General features: G+C 44.2%; 1 protein-coding gene across 1 annotated transcript; it reads right to left on the reverse strand.

Moving 5' to 3' along the window:
* Window positions 1-321: 321 nt before the first annotated feature.
* FEM1B (fem-1 homolog B) lies at window positions 322-15,430 on the reverse strand. The gene is made up of 2 exons (XM_008708543.2): window positions 15,056-15,430; window positions 322-6,579 (listed from the first exon to the last, which is right to left on the reverse strand). The coding sequence occupies exons 1-2, from the start codon at window positions 15,301-15,303 to the stop codon at window positions 4,944-4,946; spliced, it is 1,884 nt and encodes a 627-aa protein (XP_008706765.1). The 5' UTR covers window positions 15,304-15,430; the 3' UTR covers window positions 322-4,943.
* Window positions 15,431-22,250: the final 6,820 nt, after the last annotated feature.

Raw genomic sequence — 22,250 nt, forward strand, 5'->3', positions numbered from 1 at the left:
ATTTGAGTTCTTCTTTACTATCTGAAATTTTTCCCCAGGCACATATAACTTTGACAACTCTTTTTTAAATGAATTCAACAAAAGATCATCTCCACTAAGGCACACTGAACAATAAAGACACGAACTTCAAGGCAGGATTTTTTTTTCAAACATTTACTGAACACAAACACCATTTTTTTTTCCTTTTACACAGCAATATTGTTAGTTTCAAATTAGCTGGGCTATTAGGACTGTCAATTGCCACGAAATTAAAAGTGATTCTACATGTCAAACTCAACTAGAAAATGTCATGCAATATATAAATCACTAACAGACCTCTGGTGCAGTCAGCAAGTTCACTATGTTTATTAAAGTCACGTAAATGGTTTGACAAAAGTGCACAATAGAATGACATCACTGGTTCGTTATAAATCACAGTGAGTTCCTAGAATACAACAAGGTCGGTTTTCTACACGGAGGATTACAGGATGGGGTGAATATTATAAAGGACAGGATCTTTTCAACATATCAGGGCCAGTCAGATTTTACTCCCCAACTACGTACCTCTGAAAAGATTGGTTAGCAAAGCTGAGGGGTTTTCCTCATCTTTTCTCCTCTACCAATTACTAATGAGCCACAACAAAAAAAGCCATGCACAAATTTTTACACCACCTGATAAAAAACAGATACAAAACCTTGTTTTACGTCATCATGTTGCAAAGCTTGCATCTTCGCTCCTTCATTTTTCTGATTGGCCACTCATCACATGACTCACCCCTAAATGAAAAGCTGTTAATAATTTAGCAATACTCACCCCTGCACACACATCAAGATACGCTCCCCGTAACCATCAAGTCGGTGTCCCTTCCCTGCACGTTAACACAAATGAACACACCACAAACCTAGGACTAAAGACCACATTTACTTTACAGTTTTAAAAATGAATACATCTATCATCACTATCAGTGTATTTATGTCAGATCCCGTATTTGGGAGAGGGGATGCTGTACATACAACCCAGCCCATCTGAGGATTTTGGCGAATCTGCCAGAAACGTATGAGAAAGCCCTGCGATGTGCCATACGTAACCAGGAGCTTTCTACCCCAGAGAGGGTATGCAGAGCAGAGCCGTGCATTTTCAGAGTAGGAATAAACACACAGCTTAACAGCTTATGGGCCAGTAACTTTTCACAGAGCAAAAGGCAGAGTTTTGTTTTCTTTAATCCATTTCAATGTTACAGCATAGTCAGTGAGGAAAACAGAATAGTCATCTGTACATAGATATATCTGGCTAGCCGAAAAAGGAACATTTAAGATTTTTACAGAAAATCTACCATAAAAACAAGTCCTCTACTATACTCTAACCCATCTACTCACTAGTTCAATCACTGGCTGCTTCTAAACCCGGCGAACTGTAACCCGAGGTCCAGCAACTCACTCCTCACCCCGCCCCATTCCAAAACAGAAATGCTTCTGCGTGAATAATCCACAATGGTCTTATCCATAAAGTAGCTGCCTCAAACTACAGTGGAGACTGGGGACAGGGTGGTGTTCCCTTGGGATTTGAATTTTTAAAAATACTCACCAAACGCAGAGTTGATACTTAGAGAGCTGCTGCCCCCGAATCATGTTACCTCAAACAGTGCTATCGTACCTAAGTTTCTCTTAATCATCAGTTATTAATCAACTACTAGTATAATGAAACAAAACGCTTCCCGGAAACGAGCAAGACCAAAGCTTGCTTTTTGGTTGGTTTGTTGGAAGTCCCCACAGCAAAGAACCGTAAGGTAGTTGGGCTGTGGCCTGCTACAGCCATGCAGGGTAGACTGGAAGAAACTATGTTGTACCAGCGTCCCTACATCGAAACCTCCCCCTTCTTTGTCGAGGGGATGGATTGGCTCCCATTCCTTGAGTCACACAGTTATGCAAATTCAAGAGTTCAATTTCGCCAACTCCATTAAAAGCGTAAAAGCCACCGCAGTCTCACACGGTTTGCCCAGGTACTCACCCACCCGGGCCTCCAGGTCAGCCAGATTTGTAGGACAATTACTATGCAAGACAAAGAAGTTTTGACTGAATTTGTAATTATCGTCAAGGAAGACTTACAATCCGAAGCCTATTTCTACCAGTAATAAACAGAACGTGACAAAAGTGGCTGGAAATGGAGACAGCCTAGAGTGCTCAGTGAGCGGAGATGCAGACCTATTATCTTTCCTACCGATTTATTTTCCTTAAAACACCCGCACACGCGCACACACACACAAAACGAAACAAAGAAAACCTTAAGCTTGGGAAGGATTTGGCTAAACACATTTAAAATAATTCTACCACAACAAATAAAAAACAGGCATGTAGATCACTTGTTTCGAGAATGGTTTTATACAGATGTTTCACAATACACACTCGGATTTATTTTACAAGACAAAATTAGATCCTTAGCACAATGCACTACTATTTCTATAGTAAAAAATGTGTTACCATTAGCAGAGTTCATAGTTTATTCCACTGTCTTCAAATTCTTTCTCCAACTGTCAGCATTTCAATCGGCAGTTCTACTTTCTCCAGCATTCATCCCTTCGCAAAAACACTGTCATGAAATTTGGATGTCTCAATATGTACACAGAATCATTATCTTCATTTTATAAATAAGCAATATCTAAAAGAGCGCTGGTCCTGGGTAGCCAAAGGGATGAAATGGTTTTTCAAACATGCAACATTATCTGATATTTTAAGTTCTGGTGTTTAAAAATCATACACATTAATAATGGAACCAACTGAATACCAAGTACCTTAGCCACTCCTCAAACTATCAAAGAAGCAGGCCTTGAAGTCTCAAAAACACAGGGTCTGATCTCAGCTGTGGAAAAGGCGGGATGCACTCACCTGGAGGCCACGCATTTTCTCTTTCAGGCCATGAGCGTTGCCAAGAGCAAGGTACAGTGTTTCCTTGATTCATACCAGGAGGAGCGAGGCCGGTAATTTTCAAATCAGGGCTCATGCAAATGCCTCCCTTTAAACCACCCTAAAAACCCTCCTTGTAAACACCTCAGGTTAGAAAAACAGAAATATATTACCATGACAGAATTTACCATCAAAACATTCCTAGCTGAAGCAAGAAGAGCACGAAGAATAACTAGAGTAGCTGTCAAAGTATCTTGTGTTCTTGGGGGGACAAGTTTTTAAGCTTCCCACCTGCCATTCCCTCCCACCCTTCGAATGATTTCACTTCGTGGGGTATCTATTTTATTTAAGGCCCTAGGTGCTAATTTTGGCTTGGTCATTGGATTTTCTACCGATCCGACTGCAATCCTTCTCTTGTACTTCACGGAACAATACGCGTACATAAAATGACCACCGAAACCATACGAGTTTGGGGGCAGGGGGCTTGTGTCTGTTCTTTTAGTTTCTATCTGATGTTACTACATAATCATAATGCTTTTCATTGAAGAAAAACGAGCTGCAGGTCTTCCCCTACAGTACCATGCACTACGAGTAGCTAAGGCATTCGTTTGGCACTAGAGAGAAAAATACAGATATAGCTAATTTTATTTTATCATTTTTAACATCGATAGGTGGGTACCCTTTACTTGAATTTCTGTGATGCTTAAAAGATAATCACAGAATACTTTTAGTCTGACAGTTACAATGCTGCCATTACAACAGAACAGAAAAAACACAGAGACCTCTGCAAAGCCTATCAGAATCCGTGACATTTTGTGGCTGAAAAACTTGCAGCTCTCACAGAAACACCTTTCAAAGGAGCATTGCGAATTATTCTTATCATCGAAACCATCTGATTTCCTATACCACACTAGTGATTTTTCTACTACTTATAAGGGACAAAGTAAAGAAAACGAAAAAATTACAACATCCTGGGCTCCTTTTCATCCGTCATAAACACCTTAATCGGGGGGCACCAACAACGCCCTCTGGAAAAGCAGTTTCCAAATTTTAAAAGAGACCACACAGGAGCAAAGGGAGAAAGGGACAAAAATAGAACACATAACTATATTATAACAATTTGTTTCATAAGAAAACACAGCATTCATAATTTTTACATGTCTGTGAGCTGAGTCAAATGCAGACTGCTGCAATTTAGAGAAATTACATTGAAACAGAGACTTCAAAGAATTTTAGAATTTAAGCCCAAAGGCAAGTAGTCCATCGATATCCTCTGAAAAATTGCTTTAAGATTATTACTACTTTGTATATAACACCCAGCATAATGCAACAATTTCAATGGATTTAACTTTATAAATGTGTAACTATTATTAAATTAGCACATTTTCAGATTAATCTGCAGCTAAAGTTTTTGAAATCCTCCTGATGTTATAGTGTGTTATGTATCACTCCACATAAATCTCGAAGAGTGAACACTACCTACAGCAGTTTGGCACGTGCGGAACACCTGGGTATCCCGTTACTTTTAATGGTCCTTTTTAGTTGTTTTTCTTCATGAGATCCTCAAAACTGCTGCAAGGATAACACGCTGACACAGGCTTAACAGAAATACTTTTGTAGGCAGTTTTTTTAAAACATTATCAACTTCAAATCATAAATGTCCCTTGTTACATAAACAAAATATTTTATACTCATTCCTTAAAAAAAAAAATACAAATGTCGAATCACTACGTTGTACACCTGAAATTGATATCATGTATCCCAATTATACTTCGGTAAGGAAGAAAAAGACACAAACGAAGAAAAAAAGAAAAAGCTAAGTGACCAATATCCAGATACCTCAGATGAGAGTTTACACCTAAACCATGTGGCTTTGTTTAAAGTGTATTTGAAATCAATAACCGTTATGAGGCAAAAAGACCCAATACAGAACTAAGGAAGGATGGGTAGGGAGGAAGGGTAGTGGAAGAAAAGGAGAATTTATGAACACATAATTCTATTGTCTGTGATTAAAGTCCTTTACTTTTTAGCACCACATTAAACGATTTTACATATCCAGTCGCTTAATGAAATCCAACAAACTCTTCAAGAGTCCTGGGGATCTGGTCTTGGTAGTTAATGTCATTAGCCCGAACTGCTCGGGCAGCCAGGCACTTGAGACTCAACTTCATCTGAGTTTTAAGTAGTATTTCAGACACCCCAGTGGTACTTTTGTCCAGCGGGGTCTTATTCTGCTTATTTGTCATGTCAGTGTGAGCGCCAGCTTCGACCAGGCTAATGATGATAGAGTGCAAGGTTAAAAAGTCACTGATGGGCCTGTTGTACTGAACGATGATGTGAAGGGCACTGTTGCCCTCGTTGTCTACGGCATTCACCTCAGCACCGCAGTCCAGCAGCAGCTTTGTGACGAGTGCGTTCGGAAAGCTGCAGACATCGTTGGTGTGGAAATCGTCAACCGGGGTGTTCGAGTTGACAGCAAGGTGCAGCAAGGTGAACCCTTCCCGAGTTCTGGGGTCGAGGTGAATCAGGTTGTAGATCTGCTTGTTAATTCTGCACTGGTCCTCTTCGCTGCACTGTGTTTTGGTGGAGATGCACACTAAATACAGAAACGTATAGAGATTACATTCGTAATTGTCCATAGCGTTGTGGACATCAGCATCTGGAATATTTTTTACTCTGTTCATACTTTGTTCTATTTCCAAAACACTGCATCTCAAAACACACTCTATGTCTGGGGCCTTCACAGTTTCATTCAAATGTATCATCTGTGAGAAAACTTGAGCAAAGCGAAGAAGATCCTTGTGGGTATTCCTGTTACCTTTCTGTCTCAGGTGCAGGGCATGCAGCCACAACTTGATGCACTGTTCGAATTCCATGTTATCCGCATAAACGGCTCCCCTGTAGATGATGGGATGGGAAACATCGATATTGTCAGCACCTAAAATCCGTTCCCGAACGATAAGGCCTTCCATGTGAAGAGCATCTCTGTCTTGCCGAATGGATTCCAGTTCCTGAGGATTCCTACATTCAGTTCTATTCCCGTAAGCGTGGATTGGCGGGAGAACCTCTTTCTCCAGAATGTTATCGCCATCTTGAAACCTCTCCAACATGGCTAAATATAAATAGTGGTACGTCTTCATGATGTCATAGTTCTCGCGGTCATTTGCAAAGGAGGCACCCAAGAGTTCCAGGGCTTCAATCCGACTTCTTCGGTCACAATCAGCGTGAGAGAGCAACAGTTCGACGACATCAGCTTTACAGCTTTCGGCAGCTACTTTTAAGGGCGTCATCCCGTGGCCGTTCACTACGATCGCAGCACGCCATTTTATCAGCTCTTTCACAATATCTATGTGGCCGGCTTCGGCTGCGAAGTGCAGGGCTGTGGCTCCGCAATGGGCTTTAGCATTGGGATCGGCTCGCTGTTCTAAAAGGTATCTGACCACGTCTGTGTGTCCCTTATATGCCGCAATCATCAGGCAGGTGTTGTCGTATTTGTTGGCGATGCTGATGTTGGCATTATTTTCAACCAAGTATTTCACGATGTCCAGTCTGCCATCAAAGCACGCTGCCCGCAGGGGGGTCGAGTTAGTTACTGTGGTGTGGTTCACGTTGGCTCCATGGCTGACGAGCAGTTTAACGACTTCAAAATGTCCCGCTCCTGCTGCACACCAAAGAGCGGTGGCACCGTCAATGACATACCTGTTCGTGGAAAGAACACACAGTCAGAAAATGGAGGCCGCATGCCCTAACATAAGTGTAAAGAATGGATTCGTTTGCACTGGCCAAGACCTCAATCTGCGGAACACGAATACAACATTAGTTTGGGTGCAAATAAAATCAGGGGACTTGTAAAGCACTCTGCATGGTACTTATACCTAGTAGAAGCTCCAGCAATGTTAGCTATTACTGTTATCGCTGAAGTATATAATCCTAAAAAAAAATCACCAACTTTCTATTCTACTTTGTATTTACTTTGCTAAGTAAATACATTTTAGAAAACACAGAGGAAATGCATGGAGGTTCGTAACTTCTTTACCACCAAGCTGATGTACTGGCTCTTAAGGAAAAACATGTTCCTCCTTCCCGGTATCCCCCGGGTACCACAGTTTCTCTCAATAGGTCAGTAAGAAAGCTACCCCCAGCCCTACATAACACTGTGTTAGAAACCGCCTTAGGAAAAAAAGTATTTAAGTGGATAATTAATTGTCCCCTAAGATTATCCAAGCTAGTCAAATCTACTTCCACTACGGCAATGAGAATGAAAAACTTCCTGCTCCGTACAATACAGGAGGACCACATAAACATGACGCTGAGCAGAAGTCCACCGAACACGGTACATACTGTATCACTACATTTACACACCTATCTGTAGTGCCCAGTCAGGATACTGTTTACTTTTAAGAGGACTAGACAGTGGGAGGAAGCACAAAGGGAACGTTATTAAACACATATATTCACTTTGGGAAGCTTTCATATGCTTTCAATTAGTTTTTCTCCATCCGTTCTACTATATGTATGTGTGTGTATGTGTATTACGGGTTTATGTATGTTCCTCAACTAAACCACTGGGGGAAAATACTAACAGCAGGAAACAATTAGCACTTTCCTAAGACCAAGTGGGCATCTTCTCTGACCTTCGGCCTATGTTTGCACTTCGTGGCTTCACAGTCACCATTTACTTACTGTCTGCTGTGCACTAGGCTCACTGCTTATAATAGAATTAGACTCTTGCTAGGAGGCCAATCTTTCCCATTTTTCTACCTTCCATTATTCCCCAACCTCAATTTTTCAATTGTTTATCCTATTACTGCCCATCAGACCTAAAAAGTATATTTTTGCTGCAGATACTTAGACATACTGTGCTTGAACCACGAAAATAAGTACACTTGCAAGTGTTAAGCAAAAAGGTCAATCAAAAGCAATATTTACTAGAGCAACTAAGTATTTATACCAAAAACCTCACTGCTGAGTGTCTCACTACACAACCTAATGTTATAACACAGGTCAAACTCTATATCCCATGAAGTGAAAGAGTAAAATCCCCTGATAGGATATAAATATCATAGTTTAACCCCAATTAACAACACCCCCAAAACACCGTCTGCTGTTTCTGCTGAAAACAAAAGACCCACTTTATAATAATTCAAGCAGTTACTTCCTCAATTTCAAATAATGACACAAAAGTCTTCTCACTAACAAGTACCTATGGAGTTACCTACGGGAAAGGGTGTAGGACTAACTGGGAAGAGCCTTAAAGCTGTTGGAAACGTCCTAAATCTTGAAGATCTGGGTAGTGGCTACACGGGCGGATATTTAGGAAAATTACTCATCAAACTGCACACTATGCATAAAAATCAGGGAACTAGCAGAGGTCTACGTGAGAAGCAAAATCGTAAGAGCTTCTTAAAAAGAAAAAAAGCAGACTATCTTCGTGACCTTGGAGTTAATGACTATTTTTTAAACAGAATGCAAAAAAAGCGCTAATCATAGAAAAAACTGATTTACTGAAGTTCATTAAGAACTTCAATTCCTCAGGGGGCGCCTGGGTGGCACAGCGGTTAAGCGTCTGCCTTCGGCTCAGGGCGTGATCCCGGCGTTATGAGATCCAGCCCCACATCAGGCTCCTCCGCTATGAGCCTGCTTCTTCCTCTCCCACTCCCCCTGCTTGTGTTCCCTCTCTCGCTGGCTGTCTCTATCTCTGTCGGATAAATAAATTAAAAAAAAAAAAAAAAAAAAGAAGAACTTCAATTCATCAAAAGATATTATGAAGAAAGTGAATATGCAATCCACTCACTGGAAGAAGACATTTACGTTAAATGTTATTTGACAAATCAATAAGAAAAAGACAAACAACCCAACTAAAAAATGGGTGAAAAGACTAAACAAGTATACTTCACAAGAGAAGATATTCAAGTAACCAATAAACATATGAAAAGATGTTCAAGATAACTACTGGAGAGGGAAATGCAAACTAAAATCATGAGCTACTAATACAGAGCCACCAGAATAGCTAAAATTAGTAAGACTGACATGACAATACTAAGTGTTGGCCAGGATGTGAAGCAACTCAAACTCTCATTGCTGGTAGGAATGTAATTTGTTTCAACTACTTTCGGGAAAACTGTTTAGCAATAACTCTTAAAGTTAAACATACACCAACCCCATGACCCAGCAATTCCACTCTTCGGCATATACTGAGAAGAGGTGAACGCGAACACCCACCAGGGAAGACGTATACATAAAAATGTCCATAGCAGCTTTATCCGTAATAGTCAAACACTGGAATAAATAAAAAAACTAAAATACCTGTGCACAAGATAACTACGTTGCCATATAGTCATACAATGGACTACTACAAAGCACCAAAAAAAAAAAAAAAACCCTACTGATACGCACAACTGCACAGATGAATCTCGTAGACAATGCGTTAAGCAAAAAAAAAAGCCAGACAGAGAAGAGCATACTGTATGATTCCCTTCGTAGGAAGTTCAAGTATAGACAAAACTAATCTACGGTGATAGAGGTCAGAATAATCATTACTTCTGGGAAGGGAAAGGAGAGGAACTGACTGAGAAGGGGCACAAGGGAAACTCTGAGTGATAAAAATATTCTGTATATTGATTTGGAGGTGTTGACATGGATGTAAACATATAAAATTTTATCACATCGTACACTTAAAATTTATGCACCTTACCAGATGTGATACCTTAACTAAAAGTAGTCATGATTAAAAACAAAAATGAGACACAAAGAAAAACAGTTTAAATGAACATAAATAGCTAATAAATATCTTCAATGTGCCAAGCACTCATTGCATTAAGTGCTCAATATGCAATATATCTCATTTAATTCTCAAAACAACCTCCACCCGATAGCCCTATGAGGGTGACACTATTATGCTCATTTTACAGATACATAACTAAAATGTTTACATGAGATTAAAATACAAAAGTACTCTAGTACATAGTACTCTATGTAGTAAGGTAACTTAATACATGTCATTGTTCCAAACAGTTTCAATTTAAAAAGCATTTTTTCAAAAAAAGAAAAAAATAAAAAGCATTTTTTTCAAACTCATAGTAATCTATCAAAAATACATAGTTAATATATAGTTCCATTTACATAGTTAAGTGTTTCCTTGCACTTTAAAAACCTGAAATTACTATATGCCAGGAACATGAACCCAAACCATGTAAAACTCAAAAATTTTACATTTAAATAGGCATTCACATATATTACTTTTAACTCTCACAATAACCATAAAACATAAATATGACTCCCATTTTAAAGATGAAAAAAAGAGACAAAAAGTGATTAAAATATTTTTCTCACCTCAGATTTCCCAGAATTAATGATGTCGGAGTAAAAATTAAATTACAAGTATATATTTCACTTCGTTTTTCTAACACTTTAATACTTTTCGTGGGGTAGCCTAATCATTTCCATTTTTCCATATAGTGATGTGACAGGAGCCTCAACAAAGTTTCAATTATCTATTTTTATTGAGGCAATTAAAATTTTTAAGCAGTTCAGACAAAAATATTCACTGCAGAATGTATTAGAAAATGACTAGTCCTTCAGAAGCATTAGCCTTAGCAAATTTTGAATTTCTACATCTGAACAAAAACATTACACAGATACAGGGAATTATAAGCCTAAAATCTATGACATTCCTTTGTCCACAGACTTCAGCTGAAATAATGAGCACAGACTTCCTCAAAACAACATACCAAACACGTTTATAACAGAAAATAAAAATATGATAAAAATAATGCAATATGTACTTAGTCCCTATGGGAGAAGTACTATAAAACAATGATCTTTCTAGACTCAGTCCAAAATTGCAATGCCAACTCTCTACTATGAATTTCATCTTAAAAATCAAGAAACCGGGGAGTGCCTGGGTAGCTCAATTGGTTAAGCATCTGACTTTTTTTTAAGATTTTATTTATTTATTTGAGATAGAGCGAGAGAGTGAGAGAGAAAGGGGGGTAGGGGGGACGGGCCGAGGGAGAAGGAGAAGCAGGCTCTCCACTGAGTAGGGCTCCATCTCAGGGTGGGGAGAATAAGCCTTGCGCGGGGCTCCAGGCTCGGTGCACAGTCTACTTGAGATTCTCTGTCTCCCCCTCTCCGTTTGCCCCTCCCCCCAACACACGCAGGCAAGAGCTCCTGCGCACTCTCTCTAAATAAGTAAAATCTTTAAACAACAACAAAAAATCAAGAAACCGTTGGCTCAGCTGGTGCAGTGTGTGACTCGATCTCAGAGCCATTAGTTCGAGTCCCACGTTGGGGGTAGAGATTACATTAAAAAATAATAAAATAAATAAAATAAACTATAATCTGATATTCACCTTTTTAAACAAAATACACACATCAGATGATGGAAACCTTTGACAACAAAAGATAATATTTCTGATCACAAAACTAAGCTCAAACTATTTCCTGGTTCAATTTAAAATAAAAATGTCTGGTTAAGTACTTGAAATGGAAATAAAAATTCATTAAATGTAAACGGTCAACACTTTCTTTTACCCAAAGTCCTTAAAATCATTTATTAGATCACATGCAGTTTCTTGAAATATATACTGTGTGGCAATGACGTTTAAACGAAGCCAACTGATGATGTGCCCCTCATGCCTGTCCTCTAACTGAATATTGAAAGTATTAGTACTAGGGCCAACTTGAAAAGAGAACTCAACAAAAAACCTCAGAACTCCCAGAGGTCCTGTTCTCCTTCCCATCCCTGTCAGCAAACCTCTTTTAGGACAAGGGTTCCCCCCCAAACTCTGGCACAGAGCTGTCAGGCCCTAGGAACTCAGGCCAGCACACTATTCCATGGTCACAGGACACCTTGCCTTTGTTCTTTTCCATTTCTGTAACATTCTTTTTTTTTTTTTTTAAGATTTTATTTATTTATTCGACAGAGATAGAGACAGCCAGCGAGAGAGGGAACACAAGCAGGGGGAGTGGGAGAGGAAGAAGCAGGCTCATAGCGGAGGAGCCTGATGTGGGGCTCGATCCCATAACGCCAGGATCACGCCCTGAGCCGAAGGCAGACGCTTAACCGCTGTGCCACCCAGGCGCCCCCATTTCTGTAACATTCTTAACAGTTTCCCATTCTCCAACTAAGGTTCTTTCATTTCTAAGTGAAATCAATGTGATTTTTCTTGCCCACTCATCTGTCAATTTTAGTCTTCACATATTAACCCATAAGTAAAATAATCTCAAATGTTACTCTTAAAAATATGAACTAAGGCTCAAATATCACCATGGGGCTTGATCTAGATAGGTAGTCCCTTCCTCCCTTGAGAATCTGCTACTAATCCACTTGAGTTTCGTAAGGTACAATAGAAATTTTTAGGCAGAACACAGACATTTACAAAATTTTTAATAAGCTATTCATTTTAATGTCTTTCGCTCTCTCTCATACACACAAAACACACAATATCAAACCCATAATTATACAGGTAACTGTTGCTTAGGATGAAGCCAACAAGTGAAATTTTTTTTTTAATATTAGGCAAATAACAGGATAGGTAATCAACAATTTGACAAAAAATTGTGAAGATGGTACATAAGTGACTAAAAACTAGGAAACACTGAAAATAAAAATAAAAAAGTAAAGGGGGATTTAGCTAAGTACCTCTCAAAAAGCCAGCCCCCAAGAGGTGAGTGAGCTTCATACTGTTAACACCTCATCCAGACTATTTTCACAATGTCTGGAATGAGAGCAAAGTGAAATCATGACATTTGCAAATAACACTCTTTTTATCTAGTTCTGAAATGCCAAAATGACTGGAATAAACTGCAAAATATCAGAGTGGTTGGAGTGGGCAGAAAGGTGGCCATGAACTTCAATTCTCTCTTGTTAATTAACTGGCAAGCTCCTCAAAAAAGGGAGAAACCTTACATTTTTTTCTGTATTCTCCACAGAAGGTGTAATAGAGCTAGCCCCATCACAGGCATTTAATAAATAAAATTCTCCACTACCTTTACAAAGCAGCTAGTAAATTCGTAATTGTAATAATCCATAAACAAAAAACATAGATGGAAGACTGCTCAGCCAAAATCACAAGACTGAACCCTCTGCAACTGCAGTCTCCCCAATGGGGGACTCTTGATATTTTACACAACAATCATCAAAATCTGGCCTCCCCCCATCTCCGGTCTCCCACAATCTCTTTCTTAATTTCCCCAGCTTGAATCCCTTCCTACAACCACACTGAAACACTTGTCACTACAAGTTCGCCATGCTGTTGCCCCTCTTCTTCACTTCCTTTAAAACCCAAACTCAAGCATCACCTCACCAGGGGAGCCTTCCCTGATTCTCCCAGGCAAAGCTGAGCACCTCCCCCTCCCATACTCCCTCAGTAGTCCAACAGACTTTTAAAACTCTAAATGGCACGGCATCAGCAATTACTCATTTATATATCCATTTCTCTGTCTCCCCCGCCAAACTGCGGGAACAGGATGGTACTCACCTCTGCATACCCAAGCCCTACCACACAGCCCAGCACACAGCAGTTCAGTTAAGTGTTTGCCTACTAAACCCTTTAATTTCACTGCCCAGTGCAGAATACTGGGCAAGTATATAGGCCAATGCTATGTTTCTAGTCATTTCTAGTAATTTCAGATTCTTTTAATTCCATCTCAAAAGACCTTTCTGTTTGATGGCAAAAAAGACAGCAATAAGCAAAGCCTTTCCAAATGCTTTAGGAAATTATTTTTTCACCACTATCCTCCCCTCATCCAAAAAGACCTCAGCAAGCTCCTTAGCTGCGATGTTCCTAGCAGCTGTTATTGACATTCGTATCTCAATGAATGTATGTGCCTATACAACTGGAATGGTGCTGGAAGTTCAGGGGTCATTCTGTGTCACTCCTTGTCTGCGTATAGGAAAGGCTGTGGGGAATGCAGGGAGTTCCAGAAAGGACACAGAAGCCAGTAAGGGAAAGCAAACATGAATCAGGTTGCCATCTTTAATCAACAGGAAAAAGACCATCTCCTTGATGTCTAGGGAGCTGGCACCGGAGATTAACCACCAACATGGACTATCGTTTCATTAAAATGTAATGCTCTAAAATATTTTCCTCTCATCTAAAAATATCTTCCTCTCATCTTTTATTATTTCAACCTAAAAAAAAAAAAAAACAAAACAAAATTCAACAATGCCCTAGTCATCTTCAAGAAGCGCTTTTTCAATGAGGTTTTAACCAAGCAGTTTTCAATCACCAAAACTAAAGATACATATCTTTATGCCTGGACCAACCACATCTACTTCAAATAGAAGAAAATGCTAGAATAGCTTATGTACTGGCACAAAAGTCAACAAAAACAAACGCAATCAATGAAGTTTGAATCTGAAAAACACTTTATAATAATCCAGCACAGCAAAGATGTCACACCTGCCAATTTGTGTTAAGCATTATCATTCCCCCAAAATATGTACAATTAAACCTAAGAAGCAAATTTTAACTACGACAATATGAATTTTTGAACTCCCCACCTCGAATAACATGAACTATCAAGTTTCCCCACGATATCACAAGGTAACATGTATTAACAATGGCATTATCTCCTATACCACGTCCAAGGCCATTTTTGCAGCCAACCTATCTACCCCGAGCTATGTGGAAGATTCAGAATCATGCCTAGGGATGTCTGGCTGCCTGACGATCCTTCAAGAGGCTAGAGTTCTAGGGGCTTAGTTTGACATTAAGCCCCCCGCAACCCGTCTGAAGGGACCACTCACTTGAAGGAATAAAAACTGGATGACCAAATAAGTCATCAAACAGAGGTCTTCGATGTGAATTGCTGACCGCGTTAATTTCTGATCTCGCTTACAACCCCAATACTCATGAAGGTAAAACCCGGGAAGGTGCGCCTCCTCCATACTACTTGCTCACGGACTCTCTCGTGGAGAAGAATACCCAGTAGATATCAAGACAGAGGGTGTGGCTATTTACCCACAGAGGCAATAAGGGGTAGGGGCCGGTGAGGATGAGCAGAAAACCACGGGATGAAGTATTAGCCCTGAAGGCGAAGTGGGCATTCATGCGGCAGGAAGATGCACAAAAAAGGAAGAAGCGATACCTCTATGGAGAGAGAGTGAAGGAGAGGAGCACCTGTGAAGCGGTGGCTCCGCGCTCTGGGAGAGAGGTTGGGAGGTACCTACCCGTCGAAGCGGACGGTGCCGGTCTGCTGAGTCTGCACCCGGTAATGTTCTAACAGCAAGCGCACCACCTTGGCGTGCCCATTGCGGGCTGCGATGATGAGGGGCGTGGAGCGCTGCCCTCCCTGCTGGCTGACATAGCCCAGCAGATAGCGGATGTCGCTTTCAGACCGGTTGAGAAGCAAGGCGGCCAGGGTCAGCACCTTGCCCTCGCTGGCCGCCTTGTATACATAGCCAGCCAGGCCCTCCATGGCCGCCGCCAACTCCAACACCCGTTTGGTCGCCACCGCTGCTGCTGCCTTGCGCCCCCGGAGGCCGCGTTCGCCAGAGCTTCAAACCTGGGCCCTCACAGCCCATTCAACAGGGCGCCGTCGCCGCCGCCGCGCCCAGGCAGCAGCGCGGCCCGGGGAGGGCGGAGACGCAGAGGTGGCCGAATGCCGCAGGGGGCACGTCCGCGACCCGGCCCGGGCAGGGAGGAGGGCGGTCAGGGCCGCCTCCGAGGCCCCAGTCGTCGGCCCTGGGCCGAGGGGATCTCCATGGCGGCCGCCGCCCCGGGCCTCAGGCCGGACCCCTCCTTCCTGCGGGCTGCGACAGGCGCGTGCCCGAGCTACGGGTCGCCGGCGAGGTCCCAAGAGGACCGCACGCGCCCCGGATGGCGAATGCTGGGCGCGTCTCCCCCGCCCCGGCCCGCCGGGCCTAAGGCCTGAAAACTGCCTCGGCCTCCGCCTCCGCTCTGCGTCCTCCCCAGTTGGAGGAAACCCGCAGGTCCTCGCCCACCAGAGCTCCGAAGCGCCAGACGCTGCCGATGGCTTCGCAGCTCCACGCCTGGGGGCCTCCGGAGCGAGGCGGAACGCTCCCGCAGCAGCAGCCCCCGAACTCGGGGCGGGCAGGAAGGCGCGCCTCCGCAGACTGGGCCGGGAGGGGGAGGGTGCGAGCGGGAGGAACGGTTAAGCAGGGTGTCTCCTCCAAAGCTGCCCGGCCGGCAAACGAGGCCTTGGTGAAGAAAGGTTCTCCTGCGCGAAGTTGGCCCACCCCCTTTTCGGGCCTGAATGTCCTCGGTGCCCTTGACGCCTGGACTGTGCTCCTCCCCCACACGGCCGGGGGGCGGGGGGCTCCCTAGGCTGGGAGGGGGCCAGAGTCCGGGACCTGAGGCGATACCACGGCTGGGCCCGGGGGCCCGCCCCATTTTACCATAGACGGTGCGGGACTCCTCTGTGCCCTGATTGCAGGGCCCAGGGAGGGGGTTGCACGCACCGGACAGGGTCCATTTTAAGAAAAGGGCAGCGTCTCTGAGCCCCTGAAACGTGGGAGGACTTGAGGGCTGGCACCAGGCTCGGAGAAGGGTTTGGAATTCCGGCCTAGCCTCCCTGGAGAGAGGGTGATCAAGTGTGGGAGAAGGGGTGGGGGGAGCTGCTCCCGCCGTGGAAGGGGGCGAGGTGTCTGGAAGGAACGCGAGGTCTGTATTCAGACAGGCCAGGACTCTGATCCTCAGCCTGACGGAACCTCCCTTTTCTCACGTACCTCTCAAGACGGTTCGGGCTTGAAGAGCTCATTTATCTAACGAATACTAGAGATCTACGTGCCAGGCTCTGCTTGGCACTAGACATTCGGTGATAGACAAGATAGACACGGCGCCTTCCCTTCTGGGGCTTGTGTTGTAAGAAGCACAGACAACAAACAAGTAAACAAACGATAGACACGCCTGGCTGAGTTAGGATCATTACGGTTTGCTGTGAAGCAAATAGAGTGATGGGGGGGGTCCCTAATTAGTGTGAGTGATCGGGTAAGAAGAGCACAGGGTATTCTAGGCAACGGGACTAGCCAGTGCCAAAGCCCCGAGGAGGTCGCAGTCTTGGTGGGCTCAGAGACAAAAGTCAGCGTGGCCGCCACAGAATGGGCCATAGGAAAGCTGATGGGAGGCGAAGTCAGGGTGCAGGTCACCCTCGTGCCCAGTAACCCGTGGTGAAGTGGTTCAATTCTACTCTTTAGTGTGATGGGGGCATCTGAAGAGTTTTCAACACGAAAGTGACAAGATAACAATTCACGTTTTTCAAAAAGATGGCTCTGGCTGCTGTGTGGAGAATAAACTCTAGGAGGCAATGGTAGAAGCTGGAAGGCCATTTAGGAAGCGAGGTCGTGGACTAGGACGGTAGAAACCGAGGTGATGGGGGAGTCACAAAAGGTGCAAGCTCGATAGGGAAGTTTTCCTCTCTCCGGCTTATCCCCCAAAGGACAGTATCTACCCCCAGAGAAAGAACAAATACATGTATTTGGTCCCAAGGGACCAGGCTGGGCTCAACAAGTTCACATAAATTATTTTATTTGAACCCCGCCCCCATGCCAAGCCTAGCTGGCGAAGGCCTCCCCTCAGTGGCAGAGCTATTGGTGAGATCTGGGCCACTTCTGAAAAAAATTCTCTCTTCCGTTGGGCAGCACGACTTTACCAGCTGGCAGATCCCTACACAAACATCCCCCCCCCCCCNAACGATACTAAAAACAATGTTGAAATTGAGGGCTGAAGACGAGTTTCTACTGGTGGAAAAGAGAGGCAAGCTGGTTGGTTTCATTCTGGGGCTTTCAGAATGGGCGGAATATCCCGTTCCCGACAGGCTGATCCAGGCTTTTTGGCCTCTGGGGACTTGGCAGTGACACATTCCGATGCGTGACCAGGGGGCTCCCTTCCAACTGGTTTCCTTCCCTAGTTCTGTAGAGCAACTAGGCTCCCCAACCCTTCTCTCCCCCCACCCAGCCTTTTGCCCGGCGTCATTTTTTTCCACCTAACCTTTTGAAGAAGGTGATCCAGACACAGGCCCTTTCTTCCCTTCAGTTTGTTTTCTGGAGGAGACCTGATTCATCCAGCTATTCATCGTTGAGTAAGAGACTTCCTTCTTCCTCCTCTCACCCTTGCAAGATAAACTAGGGTTCAGGCTAGCTGTGACACCTCAATTTGGTGGTGTAACTGAGTGGTTGCTGGGAGGGGTGACTGGACCAAGAGTCATGTGAGAGGGGCTCGAAACTTGCACTGTGTGACCCCCCCCTCCCCCAGATAGGAATACACTTCTGTCCCAGCAGTCAGGAGTGTTACGCTGCCCTTTTCTTCTATATTTATCATGATTGCCTACCATAGGGTTCTGGGCTCCCTTGGTTACTCAATAGCCATTGACCAACTGGAGATTTACCTGGTTGCCTCTATTTACCTGGACTTGGAGGGTGACATTTCTCTGGTCAGGTTGTGCAAATCTCGAGAGAGGATGTGTAAACAGGACAAGGCTGCTTTCCCAAAGGCCAGAGCCCAGAAATAGCTTCTTGTGCTTCTGACCTATTCCCCACACCCATGACAAGAGGCTACTGAGCAACCGAACTATAGTAAATATAACTTCAACTATTAATAACCTGATGGAGGTCAATTTGCTGGTGACAATAAACTGCAACCTTCCACCTGGACCAAAGACAGGACGGACCTCCAACTCTTCAACTTGTGAGGATTGGGAGAGGCAAAAGAGAGAGAAAGAACTATAACTTCCTCCCATAGAGCAGTCCTTTACCCAAGCCAGGCTGACCTGACCTGATAGCCCTAAGTCAAGGAGTTTCTCAGATTTTGTATAAAGGATGACCCTTGGCGTCGAATAGATCTGGGCTGGACTCCCTGCTCCCTGGGCTGGCTGTGGCCTTGGACAAGTTTCTACAATGGAGCTAAGAAATACTTTCCTTGCAGGGCTGCTGTGATGGCAACATGCAAGCTCCTTCAACCCAGCCTGGTCCTGCAAAAGAGTATGGGTCAGTACGCATTAGTTTCACGTCTCCTAGTTCCCATCCAACAGTCATCCTCCTCTTGGGCCATCAGTCTGTTCAGGAAAGGACTTCCCATCCATGTGCATTTTCCCTGCAGGAGTGTGTCTGCTTGTGAGAATGGAAAGTGAATCCAGAGTATGCAAAGGGATGAGGAGGCTAATTAATTTCTTAACAAGAGTTCAGAAATTCCAACAGAGCTGCCGAAACCACTGACGACCCTTCCCTATTAGCCCAAAGGACTGTTAGCCCATTGGCCTTTATCTCCTTATCCTCCCACTCCTTACCTTTGCCTGAAAAGCAGATCCAGTGATTCTCGGAAACAAAACCTAAGGCAGGAAAGGGGGAGCCAGTCCGTGTTGTTTTGTAATCCAATTAACCCTAGCAGATTTAGATGTACCAGGAGCAGGTTGCAGTAGACATATGTGTCTACTTCTAACCCCATTCCTCCCTGAATCATGACACCAATCAGGCATCCTGGGACAATAATAACAGAAATAACAACGGCTAGCTCTAATTGAGTGCTTACTGTGTGCCATGCGTCAGAGTAAACACTTGAAACAAACAAGCATGTCAATTTTGCATAAACCTCTGAAGACACACCGTTATCATTCCCATTCTTCAGATGAGGAAACTGAGATACAGATGTTGTGTAGCTTGCCCGTGGTCTCCTAATCAGAGTGTGGTAGGACGGCAGGATTTGAACTCAGGCCGTCTCACCCCCACCCCTGGCCCTGCTACCAGCCTGTGTGCCTTCATTTGTCCCCCTCTGTGTGGCCCCCACCCAGCTTGCTCTCTGCGGGTCCCCAAGGCTCTCTCTGGTCCTGATAACCACTTCACCTGGGCCAACATGCCCACTGGCTAATCTGATCAGTCATCCTGAGCTAATGGGGGAGGACTAGAGGAAACCTTCCCCACCACCACCGCGTAACACCCTAGACATTCTTCATTCCTACTGAGCGCGGGTCCAAATCCAAAGCAAAGCCATCTCATTCTAGAGATCGTCCTTGGTTTTGCCCCGAGCTTTGTACCACTTTAATTTTTTTTTTAAGATTTTATTAATGGAGAGGGAGAAGCAGACTCCCTGCAGAGCAGGGAGCCAGACACAGGGCTCGATTCCAGGACCCCAGGATCATGACGTGAGCTGAAGGCAGACACTTCACCGACTGAGCCCCCCAGGAGCGCCTTTATACCGCTTTATACCTCTCTTCCCTCTTTCTAATAACCTCGTCTGTACAGCTCGTTGTAGTCTACAAAGTGATTCTGATCCCCTGACCCACCCGCCTCCTCCTAGGCTCCGTAACCACCTTCTGTGAGGGGGGCAGCACCCGAACTCTGGAACCCACTGCCAGCATCCCAGCTCCGCCACTTGCTAGCTGTGGGAGGTGGGACGAATTGCTTATTAACTACTTCTCCGTATCTGTTTCCTCATCTGCGAAATGGGGATGATAATAGGGCCTCTCCTGTCTGGCTGTTGGAGTGAAATAAACACACACGCGAACTCAGTAAGTGTTGCCTATTGTTCTCCCTGGATCCTCTTCCAAACTCGATGGGAATAAACAAAGCGAGTGGGTTCTTGTCATCAGTAAACAATGAGTTTAAACCAGATAATCTCTTAGCTCTCTTCCAGCCCCATCAAGCTCCGATTCTACCACGAATCACATTCATTTATGGACACATCTTAGCTCTTCTATACCATAACGGCCTCCCAAAGGCCCAGCCTTTCACAGAGGGCCTTGTATACAGTGGGCTGTCCTGCGGGTCAGTGTTAGCACGTAACGATAGTCCCTGCCCCATCCAGGCTTGGGGACCAACAACTGAGAAATTCCTGAGCAGCATTTCGCGTGGTGCCTGGCACTAAGTAAGCTCCTAATAAATCATAGTCACTGGTGTTGGCTCGTCTCTCGGTGAGGTTCCCAAACATGGTTGTTAAACACAGACTCTGGAGTCACGCTGCTTGGGCTCATCCTGGTACTGACCCTGGGAGGCCTCGAGCAAGTTAGTCAAGCAAACCGGCTGCAGTTTCCCCATCTCTGAGACGGACATGATGATAACAGCAAGCGCCTAATAAGGTTGTTGCGTAGCTCAAATGAGCTGACTTAAGAAGGGCACCTAGAACCGTGCCTGTTGTAGGCTTGGTGTATGTGAGTGTATTTTGTCATCATTTACAGACGTTGAGACCCAGGCTCATAGACGTCGAGTGACGATTCCAAGCAGCGGTGGAGTTGGGATCCAGATCTAAGCAAGTCTGCCGAATTCCAGAGCCTCAATCCAGATGATTCGTATACATTTCAACAGAAGCCCTCCTTAAGGGTGGAGCTCTCAGGAGCAGCGGACAGTGAGTTGGCACCAGAAGCTCTGGGGTGAGGGAGAGCACGGGATGCCCTCGAATCCTACCACAGAAAAAGCAGCTTTTGCCTCACCTGAATCCAGCCAAATGGCTTCAGTATTCCGTCAGGGCCCCAGCCCAGAAGCCTATAAGCCTGGCGCCACCCACACCTGCCCTCTAGCCTGGAATCTGCAGCAAAACCCTCATTATGCACTTTGATGTCACACTCAGAACTGAGCCCCAGCTCTCCAACCCAGGCAGGCCCTGGCCTTGGGGCTCTTTCCATTTCTGAGGCATGATTCAGCCCAGGAGACAAGACCAGACAGCCTCCTTCAGAGGAAGGAGGACTGGATGGCGCATGGAGAGGGAGAAAAACAAACAGGAGTGAGAGACAGGCTGCAGGGGGAGGGAAGCAGGAGGAAGCAGAGGGAGCCTGCCTGCTCCGGAGAGCGGCACAGAATGCAGCCGCCCACTGACCAATTTATCTTCCTTGCAGTCAAATGTATTGATTTAAACGTGAATCCAACTGTGCTTCTAAATTTCCAGAAAAACACTAATATCATTACACATTTATGTAGCACGATATGATTGTCAATGCACTTTCACACAAATAGCCTTAATTTTGAGTTGCTTTTTAAAATAATTTGCTTCTCAAGACGCCTGGGTGGCTCAGATGGTTAAGTGTCTGTCTTGGACTCATGTCACAATCTCTGGGTTCTGGGATCCAGCCCCACATCCGGCTCCCGGCTCAGCGGGGAGTCAGCTTCTCCCTCTTCCTCTGCCGCCCCCCCACTTGCGGGCTCCAGCTCTCTCCCTCTCAAATGAATAAATAAAATCTTTAAAAAATAAATAAATAAAATAATTTGTTTCTCTTATTACAAGGCAGCATATGCTTATTGAGAAATATAGGGAGAAATTTTTTTATGTAAATTTAAAAATTTCTTATATGTACATATTATGCCACTAACAATAACATTTTCAGTAAATTTCCAACTAGTCTTTTTTTCTAAGCCTATATACCGTTATATAATTCGTTCAACAGAATTGGAGGCACCTTACAAAGAGTTTTGCATTTTTTCT

Source organism: Ursus maritimus, unplaced genomic scaffold (genome assembly GCF_017311325.1).
Source record: "Ursus maritimus isolate PB19 unplaced genomic scaffold, ASM1731132v1 scaffold_27, whole genome shotgun sequence".
NCBI classification, from domain to species: domain Eukaryota; kingdom Metazoa; phylum Chordata; class Mammalia; order Carnivora; family Ursidae; genus Ursus; species Ursus maritimus.

Excerpts from the sequence above, each read along its gene's own strand:
- FEM1B (XM_008708543.2), bottom strand. The coding sequence starts at position 15,303 with ATGGAGGGCCTGGCTGGCTATGTATACAAGGCGGCCAGCGAGGGCAAG. Across the intron at positions 6,580-15,055 it reads GGCACCGTCCGCTTCGACGG|GTATGTCATTGACGGTGCCA; the intron begins GTAGGTACCTCC and ends TTCCACGAACAG.